This window comes from Acanthochromis polyacanthus, chromosome 13 (assembly GCF_021347895.1).
Source record: "Acanthochromis polyacanthus isolate Apoly-LR-REF ecotype Palm Island chromosome 13, KAUST_Apoly_ChrSc, whole genome shotgun sequence".
Lineage (NCBI taxonomy): Eukaryota > Metazoa > Chordata > Actinopteri > Pomacentridae > Acanthochromis > Acanthochromis polyacanthus.
The window spans coordinates 7,309,275-7,325,563 of record NC_067125.1 but is presented as its reverse complement, the minus strand read 5'-3'; the positions used below and the strand labels follow the sequence as shown (position 1 = coordinate 7,325,563).

General features: G+C 39.9%; 1 protein-coding gene across 4 annotated transcripts; it reads right to left on the bottom strand.

Moving 5' to 3' along the window:
• Positions 1–1,254: 1,254 nt before the first annotated feature.
• Positions 1,255–15,866, bottom strand: inpp5ka (inositol polyphosphate-5-phosphatase Ka). 4 transcript variants are annotated; one of them, XM_051957980.1, is made up of 15 exons: positions 15,751–15,854; positions 15,320–15,413; positions 14,787–14,850; positions 11,358–11,462; positions 10,293–10,401; positions 10,093–10,209; positions 9,105–9,280; positions 8,774–8,885; positions 8,537–8,646; positions 8,379–8,405; positions 5,628–5,859; positions 4,467–4,604; positions 4,299–4,382; positions 4,086–4,190; positions 1,255–3,648 (listed from the first exon to the last, which is right to left on the bottom strand). In XM_051957980.1, exons 3-15 carry the CDS (start codon positions 14,810–14,812, stop codon positions 3,553–3,555), a joined length of 1,437 nt encoding a protein of 478 aa, XP_051813940.1. In that variant the 5' UTR covers positions 14,813–14,850; positions 15,320–15,413; positions 15,751–15,854; the 3' UTR covers positions 1,255–3,552. The 4 variants fall into 4 exon arrangements, with proteins under 4 accessions (XP_051813940.1, XP_051813939.1, XP_051813937.1 ...); XM_051957979.1 differs by lacking the exon at positions 14,787–14,850 and having other exon boundaries at positions 15,751–15,866; XM_051957977.1 differs by lacking the exons at positions 14,787–14,850; positions 15,320–15,413; positions 15,751–15,854 and adding an exon at positions 12,260–14,779.
• Positions 15,867–16,289: the final 423 nt, after the last annotated feature.

The following is a 16,289-nucleotide window of genomic DNA, read 5'->3' as shown; positions in this document are numbered from 1 at the left end:
AACTGAAAAATTGCCTCTAGATAAATGTTTACTGTTCATCAGGCAGGATATGTATTGAATAAAGGCAATAATTGATGATGTTCATGCTGTTTGCGTGCTGTCCTGGTTTATAGTTTGACAATAGGCTGCAATTAACGAGTTTTATGGGTGGGATTTATTTATATAATAGAAAGAAAATATCTCTTTTGCAGTTATCCTCAAAGTTGTAATATTTGAAACAGAACAGTCCTGAATTAAATCAAGTCATTTTGATGCATTAATGACATTTCAGGCATGCAGTTTTACCCTTTCTGGCATGTGGAAAGCTGCTGTATATGAACTGGTCCTTAAAAGCTGTTTCAATGGGTTATAATAAAGAGATTAGTTCTAATGTAGCGTACAGAGCAGGTATCATGATGCAGAAACATACAGATAATTGCAACGGAGATCATTCCTTTGTGGCTGACCCAGAAAACAGCAGCAGCAGGTTGATGTGATCAGTTTTTAGCACATGCCAGTCAATTAATCAGACTTTGTTTGTGTGGGACTTTTCATACACTCAACAAAAATATAAACGCAACACTTTTGTTTTTGCTCCCATTTTTTATGAGATGAACTCAAAGATCTAAAACTTTTCCCACATACACAATATCACCATTTCTCTCAAATATTGTTCACAAATCTGTCTAAATCTGTGATACTGAGCACTTCTGAGATAATCCATCCCACCTCACAGGTGTGCCATATCAAGATGCTGATTAGACACCATGAAAAGGAATCCACTCCTGCCTCCAAATCCACAAAACAAATAAATACAATGTGGGAACAGTGAGATTAGGCAAAATGTAGGAAAAGCAAATTATAATAATATATTTTCTAATAGGTAAATGATAAGAGAGACAAAATAAACAGAAAGGCATCTCTGCTCTCTGCTGCCCTCATTAAAAGGCTGTTTCAGAGTCATGGACCACAATAACAAAAGCATATTTCAGTGGGTTTTTCTTATGACTTTGAGATTAATTAAATGGCCAGTGCCAGAAGACATGAGTGTTCCTAAGGCTTCATGGGATAAAAGCAAATCTGATAAATAGCTGCCAGTTAGCAACACTACTCACTGAGTATCACGAAGGATAGATAGATAGATAGATAGATAGATAGATAGATAGATAGATAGATAGATAGATAGATAGATAGATAGATAGATAGATAGATAGATAGAGCGAGCTTGTGTCATTTCAATAGATAACTTTGATTATTCAATAAACCACAAAAGCATGAAGTGAGACTTATTTAATATTTGCAGTGGCAAAGCTATATATTTCTTGGTATTCTTACAGTACATTTCATTGCTTTTTAGAAAATAAGCCATTCTTTAGTTTAAAAAAAAAAAAAAACTTGTCACATAAACTGGCTAGTAAAATAACAGATTCCAGCAGGCCAATCCTAACAGCATTCAGTAGAAGCCAGCTTCATGTGGCTGAAAGTTTAGAGCAGCAATGTTTAAAACTCAGAGGATTTCAGATCAAGAAAAGTTGGTGAAAATCTGACCAAATTAGGATAAATTAGGAAATGAATATTAATGGTACATATTGTTTCAAAATGAAGCAGCAGAGTACAGTACAGTAAATGTAAATTGACATTCATTTCAAAGGCACTTGCTGAATCCCCGTAGCTCAGTAAAAACATTTAGATCCTTTCTCAATACACACAGCCTATAAATACTTTTGCTTGAACGATAAACAGTGCAATATTTATATATTTCTTTAAGTTCTCCGCTTCACTGTGATGCCACAATCAGCATTAAAAGGAATGATTAACACATTTTTAAAACCGCAAGGCTCCAGTAGGTCAGAGAGGCAGAAAGCTGGACATGAGCCACAGAAAAGCGAAGTTATACGACAAAGCTGTTTTCAAGTCCTCCAGGAACTACGGAGTTAAAATACTGGGAGGAGAAAATCAGAGCTGCAGAACATTCTCTCATCTTTCTGGAGCAGTCCGTTCAAAACACTAGTCAGATACTTTGAGAGCCTTGTGAATAATTTAAATAACATAGAAAACATTTAAAACTATCAATAGACCCAGCTTACTTACTACAGCAACGTTTTTACAACAGTACACAGATTAACATCAGAACTGACAAATTCCTCACATTTTTCTAAATAAAGAACTCCTTTTTTCCAAATACTACAAGATGTTTTAAAGATAGGAGCAGAAAAGAAGAAGGACAGAATGACACTGTGTTCTGTTTGTAAGAGGAATAATTATCTTATAAAAGGAATATCAGAGACTTGGACCCGTGTTGGTCAGGACCATCAAACATGAAAAACAAAGCATCACTTTTCCTCCAATTCTGAGCTATTTTATCTTCTATCCTCTTCTCTCACAGTACTAGTAGGTCACCGGGGGGTTGGAAAGTGTTAAGTCAGTGCTATTAAGTGTAAGAGATGTACAGTGACTAAAATATTTTAGGTGGAGCTTCTGCTTTTGACTGTTTGACTATAACCTGTTTAACATCAAAGCTTTAAGTCTGACTAATATGAGAGCATGGGAAGTATAGTTAGCAGCTTTAAATAAAGACATTTCCCGGTTAAGCTCCAGGATTATATTGACTTTGCTGTGAAAATGCATATAGATGATGTGTAACCTCAGGCTGGCATCAAGGATACAGATCTCTTCATATTTGCTGAGAAAGCAATGGAGCTTGACCGCTCATTCTCCGCTGTCTTCTCTATAAACAAACGGGTGTAATCCTGGTGCCTTGTAAACAAACCGGCCAGTTGTTAGTTTTGCATTTCCCTTTTCCTTTTTGTAATTGCAGCACACAAGTGAAGTTTAACTGGAGTGTTTTCACCAAACTTAAATATTCAATATTTCCTTCATCCTCACATAACGCAGCAGCCTGTACAGATCCTGCAACATGTTGTACCTTCCATTCTTCAACACGTCTAACCTAAACATATGCTATCCAACCAAAGCATCACATTCTTACATACAGTACAATAAAACCTCTCTTTCCTGAATGTAAAGCCAACTTATATTTGACTGACCATCCTAATTTACTTTTTCACAGGGACATTTTTACACCATAGTAGCAGAGCGGGTGCACATCATATAATTAATGGTGGCCAAATGCAATTTAACTGCTTGAGCTTCAGGGAGCTTCCTGGAGTTGCTAGGTCACCCTTTGTAGATACAATTGCAGGTAATGTTAATAGTAACACCTGTGCTTTCTTCATAAAGTCAATATATCTGCTGTGAAAAAGGCCAATTGTCAGGGTTTTAGTCAGCCGACGAAGGATTGTTCAATCAAACCTTCCCTCTGGTTCATATGCAGACAGAGGATGTGAGCCTAGAGACCAGAAAAAAGTGACTGCAGAGGAGTAAATGAAGAGCAGCTGCACCGGTAGAATTAGAGAGGTCAGTGGGGTTGCGCAACTGTGGGAACTGGCAGCGTTTTCTAATCTGCTCTTTCGCTGGCAGATTAAGAAACGCAGTTACGAGAAACGACGTCTTTGTTCATGCAGTCTTCACTCAGATGGATCCATCTCTACATTATACCACATTTGTGACAGGTCACTTCCAAAATTCATCATTCGCCACAGTTCTGTCGAGAGCATTGATCCTCTCAGGCAGCACACCTTCCTCAATGGCGACCTTTGACTCCAAGACCTGAAGGACAGAGCAGCAGATTATACTGGTGTTTACTCACTTACTGAAGAACCTTTTGCACAAATTAACCCCTTGATGCCTGAATTTATTCACAATTAAATAAAAAAAAATGTTGCATGTTGCTGCTTTCCAGCTGATGCTAAGCTAAGTGGAGATTGTTAATTTGTCTATTGTACATAGAACAGATTTAAAATAATAGTAATAACAGATATATAATAATTAGGTCCCACTCTGACCAGTCCCATGAGAAACCAGTGAGTGCAAAAGGTCCAGAGGTACGTATTGAATATCCACAAACCGGCATTGGGGGAATGGATATCTAGGCTGCAGTCTGAATGAAATTGGTGTGATGTGAATTTGCAACAACTGGCATCAAGGGGGTAAATGAGAATTGTAGAACAAAATGCTTTTATCATACATTTTTGCTGACTACTGACCGTGAATGGTTCGCTAATTCCAATGATGCACTGCAGAGTGCTGCAGTAGTAGCACAGCACACACTCTCCTCCACGCACAGGGATTTCCTCTTTACTTACATACACCTACAAAAACAAATAGAGTCATATCATTTGTGAGGTTATTTTCTAGTACTTTTACACCAGCCAATGTGCTAAGACTGCAGTCCAAGTCATTACAGGCTGAGTTCCTACCTGTATGACTTCCTCATTGAAGGCCACCTCGTCATCTTTGACCCAGGCGTAGGTGATGTAGTCCAACACACTGCTGAATCCAACCTGAAATTCAAACACACATTAAAACTCTCAAACTGAACTAGCACATTTACACAACCAGTGGTGAACAGATGCTGCTAAGCCGACCTTGTAGAGTCCGATCCAGTCCCAGGTACTGGAGGGGAAGGGCTGCAGGGGGCTGTAGACGACCATGGCATCGATGTCTGCGCTCCAGTCCCCCTCTGGCTGCAGACGCACCAGTGGAGTCTTGTACATCTTCCTCAGCTGGACAGAGGGAGAAATCAGCTCCATAATTAAAATCATCTTGACCTCTGAAGGTAAATAGTTGTACAATCAAGGCAGTAAACGTGAACATTTTGTAAAGGGTGATGTAATAAAACGGAAGGCTTGCCAAACTTAGCTGCACAGTAAAACTATCTCTGGAATGTCAGCTGCAACATCAAGCAGTTTGGTTTACCTGTTTTACTGTGGCTTGCTGCACTAATTCACCAGTGCAGTGACGGATGATTCTCTCTATTCGAGTGTTCACTTTGACCTTTACCTCCAAATACATTCATTTAAACTGGGGGGCTTTCAAATACCCTGTCTGATCATCTAAATATGTGTCTTACAACTTTAACATGATACATGGGGGATTTTGGAGGAACTATTCTGATACTAATACGCTTAAAAACATCCAATAATACATCAGCATAAACATATAACATATGATCAACCTTAAAATGCATCTCATTGATTTGTTTATTTGTCAGTGATCTCTGGTTGACAGTCTTTGCTCTAGTGACACCGTTCCTTTTGTTTGGTATTTCCAGACCACAGCCCCTAGTGATACCTTAACCTGGTGATTTATCAGTCCAGTGTGAGTGTAAGTCTGGCTCCGGCTGCTTACTTCAGCCAGCTTTCTTGTCTCCTGTCTGTGTGTTGATGAAGAAAGTAGCACAGTAGCGCATTCTGTCGCTACAGGTCATTCCACTGAGCAGAAAGTGTTTGAGAAACCCTTGACTCCATTACCTTCTGTCACTGAATAGTAACTACATGTAAACCAACCACTATTCATTTCTGTATTTCCATACCGTCCTCCCCCTACCCTCTGATTATCGGTATAAAATGTCTGGCCAGAATAACCAAGCTGCCGGCACTGAAACATCAACAGCACAGAGCCTCTAATTTCTGTCCCAATTCAGACACGAGTCTTAATAATCCTATAATAAATATAAAAAGGTGATTTTAAAGAGATAGTTCAGCCAGAGTGACTAAACGATCACTGACTGCGTTCCAGTTTCTCACCTCCAGTGTGAAGATACCAATGACAGGCTTGTGGTCGCTGATGCTGTACTCCATGTTGCTGGTGTACAAGTCCTGCCTGACCTTCAGTGGATACTCCTCATCCTCTTCCAACTGCTTCAGCATCTTTGCATCCAGTTCAACCTTGTCTCCATCTTGCTCGTCAGGGAGCGAGACTTTGGGTCGGAGCCGCCACAGAATCCTGTCGGTCCAGGCAGGTTTACGCTTCTTACCGCTGAGCAGACGGTTATAGGTGATGGACGGACAGAGGGTAGAGAGACCAGGGTTAGTTAGACACAAATCAACTCTGTACAGCAAGAATCAGCGTTGATGTGAGGCACTTGACTGGGTGATGGACATAACAGTGGGGGGAAACACAGAAACATAAAACTATATAATGTTGAAGCACTAACTATTGTACATTAAATACCAGGGAAGGCATGGACATACACAGAAGGAGGAAAAACTGCCAAATGAATTACAGTTTCAATGTCAAGATAACCTTAATGACGGGTGACCTGAAAGTGTACTGCAGGTAGCATAATATTACCACGCCAAGTAGTATTGCCATTTCGTAAAATGACTTCTAGCTAACCATTTTAATTAAGTTGTTTTTTTTGTCCTACCACAGCTGATGAATGGGCAGCCTGCAGGAGAGAAGATGTTTAAGATCTATACGGGACAGATGGTTATGTCACTGCAAGTTAGAAATTAAAGCTAGTCAGTTCAGTTTTTGTGTTTTTTGTCTTGAAGTGTTGAACTAAATTCTGCTATATTTTCAAATGTGTGGTATGTTAAAAATACATTTACTGTCCACTAACTGAGCACTATTGGGGGCATCTTCATACGTTCTTAATATTTTCCATTATCCAATCAGCTATCATGTTGAGGCAGTGCAGTATTAAGTCCGGCAGATCAGGAGCTTTACTGTATGTTTACGTCAGACATCAGATTAAGGATAAAGCGTGATTTCAGCGGTTTTGACTGTGGCATGATTGATACTTCCAGTCAGACCAGCTGGCATGTGTGCTTCCTTAACTGTGATTTCAACACAATCCATCTAGTAAGCGGCGTTTTTTTTTAACAGAAACACTTTACTAAGGAGTGACCTCAGAGGAAAATGGCCACATTGGTTAGAAGTTGCATAAAGGCTTCAGTTACTCAGATGGCCACATTCTGAAACTGTGCTGAGCAGAGAAGCAGCTCAGAATGAGTGAAACATCTTGAGAAGGACGGTTCACGACAGTAGCAGATCACATCAGGTTCCAAGAACAGAAAGGCGGGCACAACTGTTGAATCAATCAAAACGTCCATCCATCCATCCTCTATACACCGCTTTATCCTCACTAGGGTCGCGGGGGGTGCCGAAGCCTATCTCAGCTGACTCGGGTGAAGGCAGGGGACACCCTGGACAGGTCGCCAGTCTGTCACAGGGCTACATATGCAGACAAACAATCACACTCACATTCACACCTACGGACAATTTAGAGTAACCAATTAACCTCAGCATATTTTTGGACTGTGGGAGGAAGCCGGAGCGCCCGGAGAAAACCCACGCATGCACAGGGAGAACATGCAAACTCCATGCAGAAAGATCCCAGGCCCACCCCAGGATTTGAACCAGGGATCTTCTTGCTGCAAGGTGAAAGTGCTAACCACTACGTCACTGTGCAGCTTCAATCAAAATAGTAAATAAATATTAATTGTATCTTAGTTGTGCTTTTCTTCCTCCATTTCCCTTATCTTCATAGAGACCACATGTTAGCATTTAGATATTCTTCAAGGCCACGGCTGTTTTGGAGAGCTGGGTTATAAATGTTAGTTGAAATAACGAACACAACTTAAATACTAAATGAAGTAAAAGCTCCCTTGCAAACCAACCATACGGTAGCTGTGGTCTGCCTGAAGCCTCCATCTTACGCAAGATCATGCCTTGGTGAGATCCAGTTGTAATCCAACACACATACTTATTGGATGGCCAGCTGAATGACCAAAGCATCTGTTTCTGCTCATGCATGTTAGATATTATGCAGCAGCTGTTCTGGTACCCAGAGAGGTTTCCACACTGACATTAACATAAATAAGCTCTTAAAGCAGTAGGATGGAATTGTTAAGGTTAAATGTGGGGTCTGTGTAAATGTTGCTATTTGAAGGCACCCTGTGGAGGTTTTTTGAAAATATGCTTCTTACAAAAACGTGCAAAGTGCTTCTTTCAGGCACTGACAAATGTGCTGAATGTTTTATTTTCATGAAACATTGCTCAGTGGAATTTAGCTTCTACATTTGTATTGTTTATGTTCATTTATGTCAGTTAAAGTCCTGCTTTCTCGGTCTAGGAATGCACGCCTTTAACAGAAATGGGATCCTCTCATTAAAACTTAGCTGCATAGTGCCAGTGTTGTTCAAAAATCCACAGTGCACCTTTAACAGCAACAGGATTGTGAGCTCAGACAAAAATCAGTAAACAAGCATCTCAGTCTTTTCAAAGACAACCAGTGTTTGTCTTGATGAAGACTGTTAGTAGTCTCTGCTTGTTTGTGTGCTTTGTAGCAAGTTACAGAAGAACATGGTCTTCCTGAAGCGTCTGACAACACAGTGAAGACTTTAAGTTACTGCATAACAAAGATGATACTACTTTTACCGGCTTGTTAAAAGTAGTGTATGCACAGACTGAAGTACAGTTAGGTGAAATAAATACAGGGTAGCTAAATATATTAAGGGAGGTGTGGATACTTATGTATTTTGAATTCTTACTTAAAGCCAAACCATGTCTTGTAGAGCCTGTGAAGTTGAAAAGAAGTGTCGATAAAATATATACAAAATACTGCACACCAAAGAGGGACTGGAAGGTATGATTAAGATTAATTAGGATTATGACAATGCTTTCTCACATGTTCATTGGAGACAGTTACCTGCTGTCATAGGTATCAGAGTTTAAGTCAAACTTGTACGTGGGCTGAAAGTCCAGAGGCCCTTCCTCAAACTCCTGCAGCATCTGCTCTTTGTTCTTCATCATTGTCAACTGCAAACAACAACACACATTTCAGGAACTCCAACCAACTAATCCAGTTGGTCAGATTATTTATGTGTTGTTGGAGACTCTGGATTTTGACATGGATTGAAGCTGAATGAGTCTTAAAGGATCAAACCTGGTCTTTGCTCCACAGCAGGCTGTAGGTTTCCTTGTTGATACAGGAGCGGACAAAGTGCATGCCGTGGTCCTCAATTCGGAAGTTGAGATCTCCAAACCAGAACAGCAGTCTGCATCAGGACAGGAGAGGGGGATGAAGACAGCAAAGGTTGTGGTTGAAGGATAAAAACACAAGAAAGTTTGAAGAATTAAAGAAAATGAATGTATGTCTGATGCTGTCCAGGTACTATGGGATGAATTAAGCTTCAACATCTACTTTAAGATCTGCCTTTTGTACATTACAAACATTCAAACATGTGGGTACACTGGCGTTTTGTGCATCTTCTCACCTGTGATCAACAATTTGTGGAGCCTTTTTACAGTCAAATGTCTGCGTGTTCATGATGTACTCGAACTCATCCACTCTCTCTGAGGCATATTTCATGTGAGCAGCCAAGTGGCAGTTGAGGAAGCAGAGCATGTGGCCGTAGAAGGACAGACGGATGGACACGCCACCTTTGTTACCCTGAGAGACAAACAGTAAGGAATGAGAAACAGTCACTCTGCAGTTTTCATTCAGGTTATAAGTTATGTGACAGACGATTACCAACTCAACTCTTTACTATCATCATAAAACAGCCAAAGATTTACATCTGCTTCCGTTGCTTATTTTACCAATGACACACACCACACAGGATGTGGTTTGACGCTTTTTAACGCACATTTTAGTCATTCCTTATTTAGAGAGGAAGTGTGTTGATTTTACACACCACAGTATGTTCACAAGTGGCCTTTGTAGCTCCAGAGGGAGTATTCTAAAATCTAATCATCTGCCTTCAGTTATGTCAGTTGAATCAGTATCATTTGGATGTGAACACTAAAAGTCTGGAATCTTAAATAATCTGAAGGTGAAAAGATAGAAAGGAGTGAGTCCACCAGACCTCACAGGGTGCTCTAACAAAGACGTTGTTGACTTGTCTGAAGTGTTAGACTGGATTTAATGTTGCTCTCACATGAGCAAGTGTAGGTTTCACAAATATAAACACTGACTTATTTTAAGTCTAAAACATGAGCCATCATACACTCAGGCTAACTCAGAACTAAGATTTATGTTTCCATGGTAACAATCAGTGACACCTGTTGGCTGTTGTTACCAAATAACACTGAAAGAGGAAACTATACCTCAGGATCTATGGTGAATGTTGTGGACAAAGGAAAGAGAAATGAAAGAGTTGGAAATCCAAATCAGTCCAAACATTGCCAGTCCTTTTCATGTGACCACCTGACAAGTGTTTTAATGTACGTATATGTGTTGATGTGTGTGTGTGTATTACTCACCCAGTATCCGAAAATGCCAGTGCGTGTATAAGTAGCCTGGATGTCTCTGATGAAGGGGACGTGCTCCAGTTTGGAGAAGAAGAGCAGCAGCAGACCCTGCATTCTCATGGACGACACCTGAAATACACACACAGCAACATGTAAGGCTACAAATGAAGTGAAAGTAACACTCTGGCAATGTGTGTTCAGAAGATTTATACCTTGACATAATTCCGCGGCGCTAAGATGGACATAAACAGTTGAGTCCATGGATCATCGAACACTACATCTGACACGAATCTCAAAGGCCCAGAGTACACTTCCTGCAGACTAACGCGCACACACACACACACACACACACACACACACACACACACACACACACACACACACACACACACACACACACACACAGAGTTTTGATTGTCAGTCTGCTTCATATCCACTTATCCCTCCTGTCATCCTGCTGGTCAAATTGACCCATTTTAAAGTTTTAAAAATGTGGGAAAAAAAAAAAAATTTTCAAAGTGAAAATTTTTTAGGAAATTTTTTAACATTTTTGATGGGAAAAATAACTAATTAAAAAAATGTTTAAGAACATTCGAAAAAAAATCAACCAAAATCCAGAGAATTTCGCTGTCAAATTTGGGGATTTTTTATTTTAAAAAATAAAACTTCAGAAGGAAACTTTTCAGGAATTTTCTTCCTGAGGGTTTTGCAAATTTTTATATTTTTGTCTGAATTTTTGGACTTTTTTCAGATAAGGCAACAACATTTTTTGGTAAGGACAACACAAGGGTTAAATAAACGTCTTGACCCCACAAATTATTTGACAGTTTTCGTTCACTTCTCATCTCTAGTATGTTGTGGGACACTCGTTGAGACTATCCAAGCCGGTCAGTGTGGGGAAAAAAAGCACGTTAGGGTTGACTTTGCCGCGGGGGGGCAAGTTGCCCCATACTTTTCGCTAGCTGAGCTGCTAGCTGAGCTGCTAAGCTGCCTGCCTGGCTAAATACTGGAGCTATGTCCAAAATTCATTTCTCCATCACTCACATGTATGAAATGACATATGAAAACAGACCACAGGTTGAAAAAAAACGAAGTTCCCCTTTAAAGCGGTAGGATGGAATTAATACTGTAGGTTAAATGTGGGGTCTGTGTAAATGTTGCTATTTGAAGGCACCCTGTGGAGGTTTTTTGAAAATATGCTTCTTACAAAAACGTGCAAAGTGCTTCTTTCAGGCCTGACAAATGTGCTGAATGTTTTATTTCTCTGCACCACCTACCCGATGACATAAAGGTCTGGGCTCTTTGGGGAGCTCAGGTGGAGAAGTGAGGTCACGTCATCTGGAGGGTCGGCAGTGGCCACGTTCCATGTCACCATGTGAAGCCTGAGGATATGGATGAAAGAGTTAGTGATTTGCTGAGCATCATAAGAACACGCTTATTATATCAATAACAGATGGGCAACATTCAAAACTCAGCAAACTATTACACTGTCAGTCAAAAGTTTGGACACACCTTCTCATTCAGTGCTTTTTATTTATTTACATTGTTTTCTATATTGTAGATTAATACTGAAGATTAACATTTTTTGTTTGCAACATAATTCCATATGTTTTCTTTTCTAGTTTTGATGTCTTCAGTACTAACCAACAATGTAGAAAATCATTTAATATAATATACCATTGAGTGAGAAGGTGTGTCCAAACTTTTGACTGGCAGTGTACATACAACACTGCAAAATACACAGGATCATCCTACGAAATTCAGAAGCGTCACATTGCAAATTAAATAATTACCATACTCTGAACTTTACAATCAAAGAGGTTCTTTTAGCCTGGCATAAACTACAGATGAGGCCATCATGTGACTGTAAAAGCTGTAGAGTATAATCACTGTACCATTACCAAAAGTGTCTCACAGGAAACTGACAATGAGGCCAGTCATCATTTCACCCAAACAGCCACACCATGAGATTTTCTGCGCTTAGCTTCTACAATAAAAAGCATTATACAAACTCAAAAGATTAAGTTCTGCTGGAAGGTTTCAATTAGCAAGAAACAAGAGTGTCCTTTGTTGGCCAGTGATACGGCAAGTCGCAGAAAAATCCATGACAGACACAGAGTAACCCTGGTCCTGTACAGAACGCACACTAGCTTCAGAGAAGAGGCAGCTTCATCTTCACCTGAAGCTGTCCTTTTTCGGCTTGTTGGCCCTCTTGCCACAGACGAGGAAGGCGTTATCCAGGGTCTTGATCACCTTCTCGTGAAGCTCGTGTTTGGAGTCCAAGTCATCCACGCAGGTCATCAGCTGACTGAGCCGATGGCGTAAAACCAGTTTGCTCCCAGTTGACTGCGTGGCATCGCTGGAATTGCTGTCGCTGCGGACGCGTCCTATAGAGCCAAACAGCCGACTGATTTCATCCATCCTGGCTCAAAGCGTGAAGCGTACAGCGATGCCCAAGTGTTGAAGTTACAAAGTAGAAAAGTAAAAGTATCTGCTGAAGGATCAAAAACGACTGGGAGCGTACCACAAAAAAATATTAAAAATCTAAGATGTGACCAATAAAAAAAGGAATCAAAAGGCAACTGTCCTTGCTTCTACAGAATCAAACCACTGAGTGAAGTGAGCAAAGTCCTGGTTCAAGGATTTGGGTGTTCCAGAGTTGGACAGGGCGATTATGGAATCGGTTCAGTTGTCTACAAGTCGTCTTTGTGAACTAAAAACTGAACTTCTAATCTTATTGGAAAATGTCTCAACGTTAGGCCTATTAAAATTGAGAAACCCACTTGCACGCATGAATGTAAAAACTCCTTTTCCCCGTGCAAGCTGCTGGTCTGGACGGCAATACATAGCTTATTTGTTCATATCCGCATTAGGTTTGTATTGTTGGGTAACCTAATCCACCTGCCAGAATGCAGCCAGATTTGTAGATTGGCAAACGCTGCATTGTGTTTATTCCTGGAACCTTGAACCTTAAATTAGACAGAGAATTACCCCTTGGAGTTCTGGTACCAGAATCAGACAACCAGTCAGGCTTTTATCACAACCCAACAACAGATATATTCTGCCATTTGGAAATGTGAAAATCACTTAAAAAAGACAAGACAAATGAGGTGGAGAGGAATAATGTCACCATTGTAAAGCCCGCCTTTCTGAGCAGTTTTTCAGTCAAACTTGGACAATGTCATCATTGTCTGAAGAAGGCAATGCTAACTGGCTACAACAACAACACGATATAGTGCCCATGAAGAGATATTTATGGTCCTTTCCTGAAATTGTAGATTAAAGTCAAACATAAATACAGAGAGCATGAGGAGACATGCTAGGAAAAAAAGGTGCCCTGAAGTCCGAGAACATCAAACAGAAGTCACTCAGACAGCATTAAAAAGCAATAGAACATATCCAGTGAAAGCTAAAGGAGACAAAGTTTTAAGACAGTGATCCCTGGTTTGGCAGCAGAAACAGTTCAAGAAAAACAACAAAATAATTTGACAAAAATAACACTTTTCCTCCATTCTGATTTAGCATTAAATATTACAACAGAGACTGTGTGCATGTGTTGGATAAAAATAAAAATATTTTGTTTGTTTTTTACAAATGCAAAAATGGTGTAGTAGCTTTAAATAACTATCATTCCAATCACAGAATAAACTCATTGTAAATAATATGATATAACTGATGAAATATATTGGGATATTATTTCACGGTTCAGAAAAGCTGCTTATAATTGGATCTTGTCACTTAGAAATGTCCTTATTTTTTAAAGAGAAACTGTTTTTTTTTCAATGAAGATAACATTAAATGAATCAGAAATCCAGTGTAGACATCGTTAATGTGCTAAATGACTATTCTATCTGGAAACAGCTGATTCTTAATGGAATATCTCCATAGGGGTACAGAGGAACATTTCCAGCAACCATCACTCCTGCGTTCTAATGCTACATTGTGTTAACTAATGGTGATGAAAGGCTCACCAATGATTAGAAAACCCTTGTGTAATTATGTTAGCACATGAATAAAAGTGTGAGTTTTCATGGAAATCATGAACTTGTTTGGGTGACAGTAGACTTTTGAATGGTAGCGTAAGTCAAATATATAATTCCCTCTGGAGATTTCCTTGTTTTACAGCCTCACGGCATAATATTTGTGGCAGTGGCATGACTGTGATGTGTGTACTGATGCTTCTCAGATATAGATGGTAGTCACTCTAACCACTTAAAGTAACTGACAAAATATTACAACAGTCTTATTATCTCAGTCAGTTATCATAGTTTAGTTTTAAGACAGAAACACTGCATGCTTCACTGTACTGTTGGTTAAGTGAGGCTGCCAGACAACTGACACACTTTACAAAAGCTCACCTGTGTTTCTATATCTTCAAACAAACAACATAGATAAATAAGGCATATAATAATAATCAGTGAGCTTTACAGGTGCTAGTAGGCAAATGTCACCACCATGATGCCTCCAGTTTTTGGACTTTGTGCGCTAAATTAAGCTACATGTCTGCTGTGTGTAGCTTCACACTGTATTAATATTCTTTTCTATGAGGTCCAATTGACCGGTGAGTAGCTAGAAAAGGGATCATTAAGCTGTGGATGGTGTTTTCATTGCTTTTTGTGTGTAAGAATCAGTCTGGATATTATTAGTTATTTATTTGGGGTAATCAAGTTATAAGACTTCATGTGTGAACTTGACAGACTGACGACCTGTTCAGGGTGTCTCCTGTCTTCATCTTCAGTCAGCTGGGATAGACTCCAGCCCCCGATGACCCTAATGAGGATTAAAGGGTGTATAGATAACGGATGGATGGATATGTGAACTTTCATCCTCATCAGCACATGCATGCTGGACTATATAGAGGTTTGGTCCCTCAAATGACTATTAAATAAAATGTATGAAAGCAAGTATTTCTACGGAACACCTTTACATGTAATCATAGCTTTAAATCCTTGAAATAAGACTAACTCCAGGACACATAGTTAGAGAACCAGTCTAACACTCACTGTGATATTAATGTGGGCTAAGCATACAAAGACAGTGGGATGATCTTACTTTGCTTAGAGGCACAGCGTCTCATATTTTATATCTCTGTGAAATAACTTTAGCTCGCGGGTTAAAATCCAAGGATTTCAGAGCTAAGCTCCTTAAGTGTCCGGATCAAAACAGCTCCTCTGCATGGAGAAGCACTGACTTCTCAACAAACTCGGATGCAACAAAGATCGAGGGGGCAAAGTCCAACCTGAAGCTTTCTCCTTCGTTGTTCTCCTTCTTCAAACTGAGGTCTGCCAGCTGGACGTCTGGCTGCTCCTCATTCTCCTCCATCATCTCCTCACCTGGAGGCAACGAGGCAAAGTCACTGTCACTGTAGTACAACTAAAGCCTGAACGAGGAACACAGCGGCAAAAAGCCTCTGTGCCACCGTAACACTGTTAGCTAACACTGTTCATCTACCAACTTAGCAGCTTAACTACGCAGGGTGTCTAACGTTTGCAACCTGTAGACTCGGTTATGTCATGCTGCTAGCATTAGTCCACGACCATCGTGTGATAATGTAAACACCAAACGTTAGCTTCACCGCCAAGCTAGCTAAACCGAGCTTTAGTTTTTATTAAACACATAACATTTGAAGGAACAATAGGTAAAAGTGAACGTGTTCGTGTCGTGTACTACCTGGTACTCTTCGGTACTACTTGTTTTTGTAGTGCTGTGTACTTGCAGGGAAGTACAGTAAGCGGTATCTACAGCAGCGACTGCTGTTGTTCCCGCCCCTTACCCCGACACAGCTGCCTTCAAAATAAAAGCGTTAACGGCGAAATCCAAGTCAGTTACTGCAATATTTCACCAGAAAAACACTATTTATCTGCACAGTGGTCGCCATCAATATTTTCTTTAAATAACTAAAATAAGTTCAATGGTTGGCGCAGATATACATTTTAACGATTTTATGCTGAATACTTTAGCCTAATGATTTCACTATTTGAGTGTACACTTGACCTAAACCATTCATTTGTAACACGGATGCAGAGTAGTGCTGATATAAAGACAAATCTAAAATTAAAATGAGTATTCTGACAAAGATGGTGCGTTACTCATGTGGAATTCAGCGTTTTTAGCACTTACAGCTTAGTGCGGTGCTTTTATTCTGAAGGGCTTCAGCTTTCGGTTTTAAATGAAGTGTTTCTTGTTGCTGCAGGTGGTAAGTGAGATAT